Here is a 14,634-nt window from a genome sequence, read left to right on the forward strand (position 1 = left end):
TTGTCTTGTGTCCCTGGGACTAGAAACCTGCTTGAAGGGTAGGTGTTCTAGCCTCTTGCTCACCATCAAAGACACTGTGGAACACGAATTGTCAATTAAGCCTGCTTGTTCTTTTAGAATAAAAGCTATCTCCTGTGGATGGACAGTGAAGCCGCTTCTGGAATAGAACGCAATGTGTCCTGCCGGAGGACCAGTTAGAACTCCACATTTCTCTGAATTGACGTGAAATCTTAACTCTGTGCCAGAAAAATCAGAATATACTTTCATGATTGGATCTTGGTGCAGCTGTAGAAAAATCTAAAGGGGGCAACTTGATGGAGCACCGAGAATCTGAACCTGAGCTGAAAGAAAATAAAACACAACAATGTACTCTTCATTATATGAAAAATGCTAAATTCACTACTCAAATATTTAGGTACCACTATGTTTCTAGAATCTGTATTTTGAAGTTGTGACTTCTGTGTAACCTCTGCTTAATATTTGATGAAAATAACTTCTCAATTTGCAACTATTTTCTCTCACCCACGTCTAGCATACTTGTAAAAAATAATTACAGATACATCCGCAACATTAAAAACACTGTGGTGTAACTATCAGGTAAGACGGTAGAAAAGGGACTTCGGGGAATGCCTATCAGCAGAATGAATCATGGTTTCTTGAAAACACATCTTTAAATAAGTCAACATTGGGGCAAGTAACTGTATCAGCCTTGCCATCATAGTTTACTATAGAGATCCTTAATCAAGTGACATTTACGCTCAGTATCTAAATAAGCCAAAACTCATACACTGTTCACATGTTGGGGCATATTTACAAGACCCATTTGCCACCGGAGCATCACTTTTTTTGACGCCCCAATGGCGTAGCTCCATTTCCCATATCTACATGGTGGCCCTAAGCCACTTACCACGGATTAATGCCCCCTTGTAAATATGTCCCGTTCTGAAGCAGTCCTCTGTGACAAAGGGATGTGGAATGGATGTTGCAGTGGGCGTTCCACCGCAACACCCATTGCTTTTTCACGTTGCCCCAGATTTACAAGGATGAGGCAGCGCCAAAAACTAACCCTAGGGAATACATGGGCTCCTCCTTTTTTTTCTATGTGTACACACAGCAAGAGCAAATCGCCATTATTGATTGTTTATATGCAGCAATATGTCCCTTCCTGCACATAAACAATCAGCCCTGCAGCGCAGGCACCCTTGCAACATGATGGCAGGGTGCCTGAGCACCCCGCCTAGGCAGATGTTTTTTGCACAAGTGCTAAGGGAAACACAGGGGTGTGATGTATTCTTGTGAATACGGCGCATCCTTGTGTTTAAAAAACGTCAGAGCGCGGTGTTGCCGAATTTGGCATAGCACCACGCTCCGACATTGTTTTGTAAATATGCAGTCGAGTTAAAGATGAAATCTAGAGGAAAGAAGTCCATTACACACAAAGTGCAATTAAATCCAATTTAATTCACTACATTGTTTCCATTGACTTTTAAATCCTGTTGGCACTAACAAACTGCCAATAATATACTTGCCCGCAATCAGCTATGCCCCTTGTCAAACAGATGGCATATAGAGGAAAGGAGTCCATTACACTCAAAGTGCAATTGAATCCAATTCCATTCACTGCATTGTTTCCATTGACTTTTAAGTTCTGTTGGCACTAACAAACTGGCAATAATATACTGTTGAAAATATGAATGCATCAGTGTGACAAAATGAGCTACATACCTGTTTGCCATTGTGGGTCACTGATGAGAGAATGGTTCGAAGTGTCTTGAAACCCATGGCGATGTCAAGGAGATGAGCAGCAAAAAAGAAGTTATTGTAATGGCCGAGGATTGACATTGTCATGTACCAGGCAAGGTAGAGATAGGACTAATTGGAAAAAAGAGCATGTTAGAGAAATACCTATCCTTGGTAACCAGAATGAAAAATCGTTTTTCTAAACAGACAAAGGCAAATTAGGATAATTTTGAACATGTAGGTTTCTGTGTTTCTACTCACTCACCACTCAGAACATGACTTAGATTTAATTGCTAATGAAAATTCGGTTTTCTGAGTAATTGCTAAATTCGGAAGCAGATTCACTGTTAGAATTCCCTGTGCTTTAAGGTGTTAGGGTGGAGGAAAACATTTCCATATTTAAGAGTTTTCTGTTACCATCGGACTCTAAATAAGTTTCTTAGTGTTGTACATATGCATTTCAAAACATGTTTCACTTCACCGTAGGATAAGTACTCTTAGTGTGCCCTTATTTAATCACAGCCTTTACCAATTTTATGCAATCCTACTTTAAATGTTCCAATGTTTATCCTGTTGAGTAGCAATGAAGTCAAAGATGTTAGATGTGGCTTTTTCAGCGGGTTTACCCCCAGACTTTTTGCTTTTCGGCCTCCTGTTTTTGACCCTGTGATCTTTGGCTATAGAACTCTGGGCATTTTACCACTGCTGATCATTGCTAAAGTGAATATGCTCTATGGGCAAATTGCGTTTATGCATTGTTTCCATGATTGGCTATTTGATTTACTGATAAGTCTCTAGTACAGTGCACTGTGTGTGCCCAGGACCTGTAAATCAAATGCTACTAGTGGACCTGCAGCACTGATTGTGCGACCCATATGAGTAGCCCTGAAAAGTTATCTCAAACCTACCACTACAGTGTCTGTGCACAGTTTTAAACTGCCATGTCGACCTGGCAAGCGTAACTACTTGCAAGGCCCTAGCCTTCCATTTTTTTTACATGTAAGACACCCCTCAGGTAGGCCAAAGGTACCCCCAAGGGCAGGGTGCAGTGTATGTGAAAGGTAGGACATGTACTGGTGTGCCTGACATGTCCTGATAGTGAAATACTGCCAGTTTCGTTTTTTACTATTGAAAGGCTATATATCCCATAGGATAGAGTGGGAGATGCTTTGTAACATTGTACAAGTATAACTTCCCATTGGGACAAGATAGAGGAATAAAGTTAAGGCTCTCTGAACTCAGAATTTAATAACACATCTTTTAATAAAGATGGTTTTAAAATTTTGTGTTGGAAAATGCTACTTTTAGAAATTACGGGTTTTCTTGTTTAACCATTCTGTGTGCCTCTGCCTGTTTGTGGATTGACTGTCTGGTTTTGGAGCGACAGGGGCTAGGGGATGTGCATTCACTGTAGACAGCCACTGGGGTAATTGAGGTGTGCTTGGCCCTTCCTGGATGACTCAGAGCTGAGCTGAATAGATCTTGGCTGCATTTAGAGTAGTGGGAGGAGTTTTCCTTGTACCTGAATTGGGCCTGTCTCCCTTGCACAATGCTGTCGCCACCCTCTGTGGTCATACTGCACCAGGGAGGACAAAAATGGCTTGGATTGGGATCAGAGACCCTTGCACCAAGAAGAACAAAAGACAAAATGGGGTATAAGTAGTGGAACTTAAACCCCAGAACTTTAGATCAGTTTTGGCCTCAAGAGAAACCTTTGCCAAGAGCTGGAGAGTTGTGAGGAGGAGTACCGCCCCTTTGCTGTGTGCTCTGAGGGGGTTGACCTGCAGTTGCTGTTTCTGCCAAGGAAAGGACAAAGACTGGAACTTTGCTGTGAACCTGCTTGAAGAGGAATCTCCAAGGGCCTGTGTGTGCCGGCCTCCTGTTCCGAAGTCTCAAGGACAGAAAGACATCACCCCCAGCTCCCCTGAACTCTATTGCCAAGAGTTCTGACCTTCCAGGAGGTGCCTATTCCAGTTTTGGGCCTCTGGAGGTTCTTCCTGCTGTTGGGAGCTGGAAGCAACTTGAAAGAAGCAAGAAAACCTGTCTCCAACCCTGTCAGCGAACACCGCTGTGATGCCGCGACCTGCACCGATACCATCGGCATCACTCATGAAGTGCATGAGGCACCTCCCGGCCTGCACTGCAGCTCCAATGCCCCTCGATGCCTGCAGTTATCGCCATTCCTGACGCCAACGCTAGCACCGCCTCCATCATCACCAGTGCCTGCATCCTGTTATCGCAGTGCAAAAACTGCAGAAGGTGACTCCATTAACCTGCCGACTTTACACCGTCACTAGAAGCAATGCCTCACCAATGACACATCCCCTGTCCTGGATTCAACAGGCCCTCTCGCGAACACGACGCCTCGCCTTCCCCATGGCAGCCAGGGAACCAGACTCAACCTTGGCACCGTTGTCTCACCTCCATGACCCCTTGCATAGTCATAGACTTCGTTGTCCAAAGGTACTGTTTGTTTGATGGTCTGTGTGACTCCGTGCCCAATGCCGCGCACCTCGCGGTTGTGCCGTACTTTGGATTTATAGCTGTCACGACGTCGGAATAGCACCAGGTGGAGCTATTTGATTTCTACAAGCTTTGGTTTGGAAATATCTGTGTTTTTAAGTGCTCTTTTAATACCTGTATGTTGGATTTTTGTCGTTTTGGTCTTGTTGAGTTTAGATACTTTATTTTTCTGTCTTGGTGTGGTGTCCATTTGTGGTGTTATCACTGTATTACTGTATGTTTGGAGTACAAATACTTTACACATTGCATTTGGTGAGCAGGGGTTATCTAAAGTGTGTATCCCCCTTACCCTGACTAGAAACAAGGGTCCCTACTTGGAAAAGGAACCTACCTCTTCCAACTAGAGACCCCTATTTTTAACATAAGGACATCTAGCGTACTACATTAGAGAAAAACAAATAGAGTACATTAATTCAAACGTGATACCGGAGAACAAGAACTAAAAAATCAACAAGACAGTTAGAATGATGGGGTACTAGCATCCAGAAATACAGAGAAGTTCTATGAAGCAGACACGAAAAAATTAAATAGTTTGGAGCAAAATGGCAGAATTAGTCACCCCATATTTGATCATGTGATGACACTTTATGCTCACTTAGTCATGGCCCGAATCCATTATAGGGCTTAATACACAAAGCCATTAATGTAAGGGCCTGATAATCCAAGGCTTTTGCTATGGTAATGTGATATTTCTGATTCTGAGAATCAGGATTTATATACTTTTTATAACTTACGGTGAAAATTGTGCACTCATGAGTCCAGGGCCAAGAAAAGTTTTTTGGGTTGTTTAGAGTGGTTCCTGTTTACATGGTAATGAACAACAAGAAGCTATTCCTGTCCTCAATACACACGCCGATGTATAATTCTTAGGAGGATGATATATCTGTGGATCATTTCCTAATGTGATTCTTTCATGATCTCTGTGTTTCCATCTAAATCATCTTTTTGAAACAATTACAAAGGAACAGATGATATGTTGAAGTATCATATTTAATTTTTTTAATAATGCATACACATTTCACAATAATTTTTTACTTAGCTTCATATAATGATCCACTTTTGATCCTATTGTCCTGTTGTGATTTCTGGATATGGAATAGTGCTCCGATGCTTACATGTAAAGTTTTTGTTTTATAAAACTTCAAAATAAATAAAATACTCATAAGTATGTTGGTGTTCAATAATACTTGTGAGGCAGTTTCCAACCTTGGAGACACAGGCAGCTAAACTCTTGGCAAGGGCAGGACTAAATGCATTCACATAGTAGAAGTCGGGATAAAACATTACAAAGTTAAGGAAATGTGTGAAGCCTGAAAGCTTGCAACTCAATACATTCTTTTAGAATTATGTGCATCTAAGCAAAGTATGCAACTCTTTGTGGTATACCATATTGATGGAGAAGTGTGAGCAGACCTTTGAGCTAGCAGGAAACTACAACCACCTGGGTACAAAGATTACCTAACAGCTTGGCAGGCCCACAACAGAGAACCTGCCCACCTAGCTAACCATACAAAGGTCCTGATTATGATGTCGGGCAGACCTCCACCGACAGGCCATAGGTGGCGGTCCGCCCGAAATCTAGGGCAGTGGTCCAACCGCCGGATTATGATACTGGCGGTCAGAGCCCAGCTGGTGGGGGAAAGACTGCCACCTTTGACATGCTCAAGGAGCCTAATCCCTACAGTGGAGGCAGTGTCTGTGCAGTCTTTTCATAGTCGTCTGTCCGACCTCTGACTACTTGTCCGGAAGTGGCAATCCCACTGTGATGTAGGTAGGATTCTCATCCGACCGTCATCGTAATCTGGCCCAAAGTCTTTCCTGGCTGGCTGAGTAGCCCACCCACACCTTTGCCGCTGGCCCCTCTTGTCCAGGTCCTTTCTGATCCCTCACTTCCCATGAAACCCTGACTGTTACCCTCCCCAGCACATACTGGTATCCATTGCCTTTCCCAACACATACTGGCATTTACACAGTGATATAGGGTGCATCAAATACATATCTTCATGCCAGTACAGCAGTGCATTCACAAGCATAGAGAGATGGCCACTTGGGTACAGTACATGTCAGAGCAGGAAATGCAAGAAATTGGGGAACACAAGGGAAAAAAATGGCTAAGAGAGATGGATGGGAAATGGATGCCTTGCAAATAGAAAAGGAATGTGCCTATGACTAGTGAAGACTTGAATTAGCATGTGGTTGCTATTGTTTTGAGTGATGCCAAGACTGTTCAACATAGGATTTAGTGTGTGGTGATTGACAGCAGTCACCCATGGTCTCATGCCTGAAAAAAGATGTTGTGTGCTGTGATTGGTCTATTACTTTAGGAATGGGAACATTAAGTCGCATGCCCAGAATCGAGCCAAGACTGGGATTCAAACTGCGGAAAGTACCTAGCCATATTAGTGAAACGGTTAGCAGAAAAACTGTGAGGAATTAATGAATCAGAGTCATATTTGAGCAGCTATAAGGGGTAGTTTATTTATGATTAAATATTTAGAGACCACAAAAGAAACCATTTGTAATGAGGGGTATGGTCCATAAGGAATACTTGATGGATGTAAATTAGAATCTAGTACTACACTTTGGAAGCACACTCTTTGCCAGGGTGCACAGAGAACAGCAAGACAAAATGTGTTTGTGCTGGAAATGCATTGCAGACCCAAGCAACTTGGGGCATTGGTTTTACCATTATTTAGGCCATTGCAGGGGACAAGCCGATGTAAGGGGTAAGCCACCGATGGAAGATAGGCTATTTTCCTCTTGCAAGTCTTCTCATGCAAGAACCAAATAGAAAAATACTTTTTGGGATGTACAAAACCCAAATTGTGATTCGGTAACTTGTAACTGAATCAAAATTTGGGTTTTGCAATTCAGCATTTGGAAGGGGCATGTTGAAGGCGTCCCGTCTTAATACCTTATTTAATGGTATGTATGAATGTTTTGCGACTGCAATGCTTGCCTGTCACAGGAAGTTATACTCATAGGTTAGGTGTGACACTGATGCCAGAAAACCGATGGCTAGAGGATATTGATCTAATATGTATGGCTGGAACTGATACAGGAAAGTGGGAGGCATTTAGAGAAGGGGATATCTTTCAAAGCACTGGAGAAATGTTATTTTTCATATAAAAAGGTAACATTGAAGCACTTAGGCACCCTTCATAGAACATTCACTACTAAAAAGGATTTTCTTTAAGAGGTCTTTCTCAAGATTCCTTGCCAGAGCAAGATTAGATATTTCACGTTTCTCCAGGTTTAGCACTATGGCAAATTTGTAAGCAACATCAATTGGATGTCGCTTCAGAGTGGGATAAACAATACTAGGGGGGTTCAGAACTGTGGATAGAAACAACAGGAAGCTTTGATCTTGGTGCAGTGCTGGAAAAGGTGTACGACAGAATGGCCAGATTGAAGGAAGTGCAGTCCCTTGATAATCTCTATGTGGTTGGACACTATTGTAGAGGCAGTGTCAGTTTGAGTTCACTTGTGAGCCAATCAGAATATTATATTTTGATCAGACAGCTAAATATTATTGTATTGCCAATTTCACATATATGTCCTGACAGTGGTTGCTATGAGTGTAATGTAGGTGAAATACTAACAGTGATAATTCATGGCCTAGTGGTGGTACCCACAACATGTTGGCTCGCCCCTCTGTCATAATGATGGCTCGGGCAATTATGCTGATAACTCTTGGCATAATGGTGGTGACAATTATTGGCATAATATGGGCATTCATGGAACAATCGGGGTGAGACCGGAGGGGAGTGGTCTTTAGCTAGACACCCTCACAACTTCTCAACAGCCTTTGAATGGTGGGGATAGGGTTGAGACCTGCTTAGCTTTTTTGCACTTATGATTTGTTTTTGACTTGGACTTACCAGAAGACTTCAAATGACAAGTTGATTTTTGGCAGGAATGGCCTTGAAACCATGACTTGCTGGGAATGAGAATTGGTCTTGTGCTTTGACTGCAACCTCCTCTTATGTTCCCCAGTGTAAAGCTTTGCCCAGATTGCGTTTGGGTGCATTAGGACACATTTGTTATATGGCTTGGAGTCGTGACTGCACCACAGACACATATTGTGGGTCAATGACCGACATCTGCCTTCTGCAGTTGTTTTTGGGGGAGATATTTTCCCTTGCAACTTATTGTAGAAGAATTTGAAATCATTTAAGGCAAACAAAGTTGGGAGCAGGGATTCGGATCTGCAGAGTGACCCAGTGCCATCTGCCAGCACACAGGAGCATTGATAAAAAAAAACTCCAGATCATGTGTGCGGCATAGGAATATTCAAAAGGTGAGGAATCTGCATCCAGACATATACATCACAAGGTGGAAGTTCTTGACATACTATGGGAACCAAATGCGTGAGGGAACCTACATCAGGTAAAGTAGTAGCCTTGGCCGTGTAATTCTGAGCATAATATTGGAATTCTTGTCATGATGATACCCGCATCTGGGTAACACTGTCCTAAGAAAATACTGCTATTTCTTGGCATCTTTCATTTTCTGGTGCTCACCCCGGCATAATGCAGAACATGGCACATTGGTGACAATTTGTGACATATCATCAGCTTACACTGGCATACAAATAAATGTGCAGATAGCAGTTTCCAACAATGCTTGATAAGCTGAGGAACATACATCCTTGCATTTTACTATTTTGATGGAAAGCAACATCTCCAAGCTATGCACATTTTTAGGCAGTACCTATATATCCACCCATACACTCACTCGGGAAACAGCGTTTACAATGCTGCCATTACATCGCAGTCCTTTTACAACGCAGTCTTTACAACAACCGCCTTGTTAGTATGCAATACCTTTACATCGCAAGTCATTAGATCGACTTGCTGTAGGGGGCACTCTAAACTACGGAATAGTATAATTTACTATTCCAACACCTTCCCTACTGTTGCACACGCTGGAGGTGGATTAGTAAATTATACTATTCCTAAATCCAGCGCGCCCCCCTACAGCGAGTCGATCTAATGACTTGCGATGTAAAGGTATCATGTTCTAACCGCACTGTCGTTGTAACAACCACGTTGTAATGGAAAGCGATGCAATAGCATTTGTAGTAACATGTAAATTCACTAACTCTTTCATCCACAGAAGCATATACAATTTCACCAATTACTGAAGATGCCCTTAAAAAAAGCCAAAGGTATTGGCTGTCTCATATACTCATGCACATTTTGCATACTATTTTTATCATGACCTACAACAGCTTTGCAAAATATGCACTCATGTCAACTTATGTAAGGGTGTTTGTCGATTTTGTCTACGGCCTTTGGAACTTGTGACTGCTAAAACAAATTATAGGAAAGCAGGGTAATTTGCCTGCGTGTCAATGGTCATCAAACTATGAACATATTTTACTATAGAAACATTACAAAACCCCACATATTGCAAAGCAGTTATTGTGCCCAGCTGTGCATGAGACCCCCTCATGTTAAAGTGCAGAACATACAACAGTTACTTTACTTAAAACACAATTGGTTACATGCTATGTGCAAAGAATTCAGCTTACGTTGTCTGTAAACACGACTCCCAGTTTCCACATCTGATATTTTACATCAATGGAATTGAGCCTGCAAAAGAAAAATTGAATACTTTTTGAAAAATGCTTCTGCCAGGTTTGATACTGCAAGGCATAAGTAAAACAACAAGACATATTTTCAAAATTTGACTGGTGGCCATTCCATGTACAATTGGCTTTTATGACTGTATTTAAATGATGGCCAGTGAATGACCAACTGAAGGTGAGTAAAATTAGTCACATTACCATACATAAGGAAAGCATGTTTACCAATAAACAGGTCCTCTATGGATATACTACTGCATGCTGGGTTACTTGTTATGTGTTGACCAGTTGCTAATTTTCACTTAGGTGACATTTATCATTAAATGACAAGTTACTTACCTTCAGTAACACCTTTTCTGGTATAGGCATAATCTAGCCGCAGACTCCTTACCTCAGAATATCCCAGGTGTCAGGCTGGATACGGAAGACTTTTGCTTGAGCAATACCTTTGAACGCTGGCAGTTAGCGTTGGTCATCTACGAGTGGCGTCAGCCGCTTCACCTATATAGGTGCCACCTCGGCATGCTGATGTCAGTCACTTTTAATGACTTTCCACGCCAGGAGCGCGGAGCCATGAAGTGCATTGACAGTGTTGTGATTAGAACAGCTAGAGCCCTAACAAGCGATCAGCCCTCACCCTAAAAACCTGACGCTTTGCACTGAGGATGGGTGGGTTAGTAAGGAATCTGCGGCTAGATTATGTCTCTACCAGATAAGACGTTACTGAAGCTAAGTACCTTGTCCATCTGAAAGAGACATCTAGTCATAAAGTTATTACCTTAGAATAGATACCCAAGCAATACCATTCCCGAAGGAGAGACTGTGGACAAGTTTAGACCAGAAAGTCCTGCAGGACAGAGCGGCCAAAAAGGCCATCCCTGTGAACCTGACTGTTCAGACAGTAGCGTGGGGGGAGTCTGAGGGTGGGGTTGGACACGGGATCAGCACAACATGTCTTAGCACAATAGGTGAGGGGAGGGATTGAGATGAGCACTTTGAGTCAAAACATGTGTAGAATGAGCTCTGTAAGAATAAGATTAAGCTTGGATGTATTAAGAGGTAGCAGGATGATGGGGGGTTTTGGTAAGAATCAGGGAAGTATAAAATAATGAGTTTACGAATAGCTACAATTAACATCTGCGGGTTAAATAACCAAAATAAGAAGCAAAGGGCTGCAATTCTGTTTAAATCTTTATGTATGGATATTCTTAGTGTCCAAGAGACGCATATAGAAGGTATCAGCGGTCGTATCTTGGAACAGCAAGGATATAAGCTTATGGTGAATATTACTCAGGGCACCCGCACAAGAGGGGTAGCTATTCTGACCCGTAGGAGTGACGTAAAGGTTATAAGAAAATCCGCTGATCAATGGGGTCAGTGGGCGACTGTTGAATGCTCAGTGGGAGGTGAAAAATTCACTATATGCTCAGTATATGGATCAACCTGTGATGACCCGGATGTGCTTGAATTTTTGGATTCTGATTTTGCAATGTGGCCAACTCCGGTGATCGTATGTGGGGATTTTAATATCAATGGGATGCGGGTGCATTGGGGTTTTCCAGGAAGTAGATATTCTGGTAGGAAAAGAAGGGTCTGTGTAGCTTTAACAAATTTGATTATAAATAACGGTCTTACAGATGCATGGGCATATATGAAACCCACAGACCCCGGCAGCACCTTTTTCTCTGCACCACATAAGGCTATCTCTCGACTTGACTAGTTTTTTTTTATCTCACCAGTTTATTTCTAATTCTAGGATCGAGAAATATCCTTGGATACTCTTGGATCATAATCCATTAGTTCTTACAGTCAGCCTCTCCGGGGGGGCAGGCAAATTCGGGGTTGGACCTTTGAACGGAGGCTTTTACATGATCCAGATTATGTGTCTCATATGAAGGGGTGGATCAGGGAATTTTGGGATTTTAATCGAGAGAGCACAAGCGAACGGATAGTTTAGGACGCTTTCAAAGCAGGGGTCAGTGGACAAACAACTAGTTATAGCATGTACCGTCAAAGGAAGGAGGCACAGCATGAGGAGGTGGTAAGAGACAAGCTAATTAAGTTAGAAGAGGCGCTGGCCTCGGCTGTTAACATGGGCAGTCAAACGGAACATATTATGCTTCAGCTGGCCGTAAACAAGGCTGAAGCTGGAGAACGTATAGCCATCAAAGCTGAAGAAACTTATTTGGCAAAAAGACAGCACTGTCATGAGTACAGCGAGAGGGTGGGGCGTACCCTGGCAGTGAGATTAAGACAAAAAGCTGCTGCAGGAGTGATATCTGAAATTTTGGACGCTAATAGGAGTATAATAGCTGACTCCCCAGGGATTCGAGAGATGTTTCGGCAATTCTATCAACAGCTTTATAGCAAAGAATCTTTAGAGACGCCGACGGCAATATGAGAGTACTTAGATAAGATACCCCTGCAGCAGGTCGATCCTACAGACAAGGCGGCACTCGAGATGGTTTTAACACAAGAGGAAATATTGAGTGCTCTGCAAAATCTACCATCTAGTAAGGCTGCTGGGCCTGATCAGATCTCTTTAGAGTTCTATAAAACTTTTGTAGATATAATAGGACCTGATTTGATCGAGGTTATTCGCCAAGCTCAAAGGGGGGGACCAGCACCTGAGTCATGGGCCGGGGCGGATATAGTGTTTTTTTAAAAAAAGGACAAACCATCGAGGGAGCCAGGCTCCTATCGGCCCATAATGCTTTTAAATAGAGATTTAAAAAAAAATGTCAAAGGCTATGGCCACAAGCCTAAATAACATCATGAGGAAAACAATCCAACCCTGCCAACATGGGTTTATAATCGGTCGGGGAACAACACAGCATGTGCGTCGAGTGATTACACTCTTTGATGCAACAGAGATCTCAGGGGACCCTATGTCCGCTTTGCTACTGGATACTGAGAAAGCATTCGATAGGGTCTCCTGGGATTTCCTGTGGGAAACAATGAAATGGTTTGGCTTGGGGGGGGTTTATTAAAGCCATTTAGGTACTATAGATATCACCCACAGCTCGCTTAAGGTTAAATGGTGGCTATACATCTCCTTTTATTATTGGGATGGGGACATGGCAGGGGTGCCCATGTTCACCCCTGCTATTTGCTATATACATCGATCCTTTAATACGCTTATTCGAGGTTAACAACGGAATTCTCCCTATTGTCTGTAAGGGCTTGGAATCTAAAGTTTTGGCCTACACGGACGATGTTGCTATCGTTACGGCAAATCCTTCTACCGCACTGAGGGTGGTGGAGTCCGTAGCACAAGATTTTGGCAGATTCTCAGGCTACGCATTAAAAAGAGCTAAAACCCAAGTTATAAAGAATAGGCATGCTATTATTGTTGATCCTTGAGTAACAGAATCAGCAGTGTATTTGGGAATAACGATTATGCCAGATCTGGGAAATTTGGTGGCGAGGAACATCGAGCCAGTAATCAGGAAGGCGAGAGCTGATTTTGATAGAATCAATAACTTACATCTATCATTAGTGGGGCGCTGCAATGTGGTGAAGATGATGTTTTTACCCAAAATTCTCTATTTGTTCAGAGCAATACCGATGGAATTCGAGAAACATTGGTTTGTAATGCTAGAGAGTATAGTAAACCGATTTATCTGGGCGCATGGGAAAACTAGGAGGGCCCTCAGGTTTATGTCACTACCACAGGAGCGAGGGGGGTTCGCTGTTCCCAATTTTAGAATGTATTATTGGGCAGCAGCTCTTCAATATATGAGTATATTATTTGATACACCTTCGGGGATGTTGAAGGGGAAATAGGGCTTCCCGGTGTATATAAGCTGTTGCTCGGGGATCATGCTGAGAACTGTTTTACGAAATTTACGGAGCCCAGTTATTAAAAAAGGACACAATTTAAGACACTTGCGGCCGCCTTTAAAATCTGGGCTGCACTGAAAAAAAAACTGGTCTTGGGAGGCTTAATCACTATACCCAGCTATATAAAAAACACATGCTTCCTGAAATTTTTTCGGATGCGACCATGGCAGATTGGTCAGAGAAGGGGATCCGGAAGGCTGGGTATCTAATACAGAAAGAAGGCTTCCGCCAGTTTGGGGATAATCAGTCGGAGTTTGGACTGGATAGAGGTAATTTTTTCAAATTTTTACAGGTGTACAGCTTTTTTTGTAAGAAGGTGGGGGGTTTCATGGGTTTAGCAGAATCAAAGCTATAGATATTATCAGGGGTAGCATGAAGGGTGTTATTAGGCTATTGTATGCTGAATTAGTTGTATTAAAGCAAGACAATCTGGCCAAACATGCGGGAAAATGGATGGAACGGGTGGGTGTCGAACCAGAGAGGTTTTCTGAGTCTCTATAATTAGGCCAGACGGTCTTGTACTCGGCTGGGCTTCAAGCGCAGCATTTTAAGACTATCTTTTCGCTTTACCATACCCCGGCGAGAATAGCACAGTGGGGCGGTTCAGCAGGGACTACTCGCCCGCGGTGTGGTGCACCGGCTGCTGACCTTGTACACATGTTCGCATTCTGCCCACGCCTGGAATATCTGCTAGATTCTATCACAAAATTCTTAGACTTGTCATTAGGGCTGAAAGTTACACTAACCCCTACTCTGATTTTGCTTGGAGTTAGCAGTAGCGAGCTGCAAGATCTGGCTTATCAATTTCTCTTTTTGGCCATGGCTGTTGTGCGGATAAGTATCGCTTCCGCCTGGCTTGATCTGCTACCCCCAACGTTTCAACAGGGGTTCTCGCGTTTACTCTCATTGTTTACTATGGATAGAGCTATTTGTGAGAG

The 14,634-nt window shown here is 42.8% G+C and overlaps 1 protein-coding gene across 1 annotated transcript in view; it reads right to left on the minus strand.

Annotated features, from left to right (window-relative positions):
- Nucleotides 1–14,634, minus strand: part of RYR2 (ryanodine receptor 2) — a 3,458,987-nt gene that overhangs the window by 99,038 nt on the left and 3,345,315 nt on the right. Inside the window, exons 96-97 of the mRNA XM_085612346.1 lie at nucleotides 9,800–9,860; nucleotides 1,726–1,872 (exon numbers count right to left, since the gene is read on the minus strand). Coding sequence (XP_085468472.1) covers nucleotides 1,726–1,872; nucleotides 9,800–9,860 — 208 coding nt within the window. The remainder of the gene's footprint in view (nucleotides 1–1,725; nucleotides 1,873–9,799; nucleotides 9,861–14,634) is intronic.

The sequence above is a fragment of the Triturus cristatus genome, chromosome 6 (assembly GCF_964204655.1).
Source record: "Triturus cristatus chromosome 6, aTriCri1.1, whole genome shotgun sequence".
Taxonomy (NCBI): domain Eukaryota; kingdom Metazoa; phylum Chordata; class Amphibia; order Caudata; family Salamandridae; genus Triturus; species Triturus cristatus.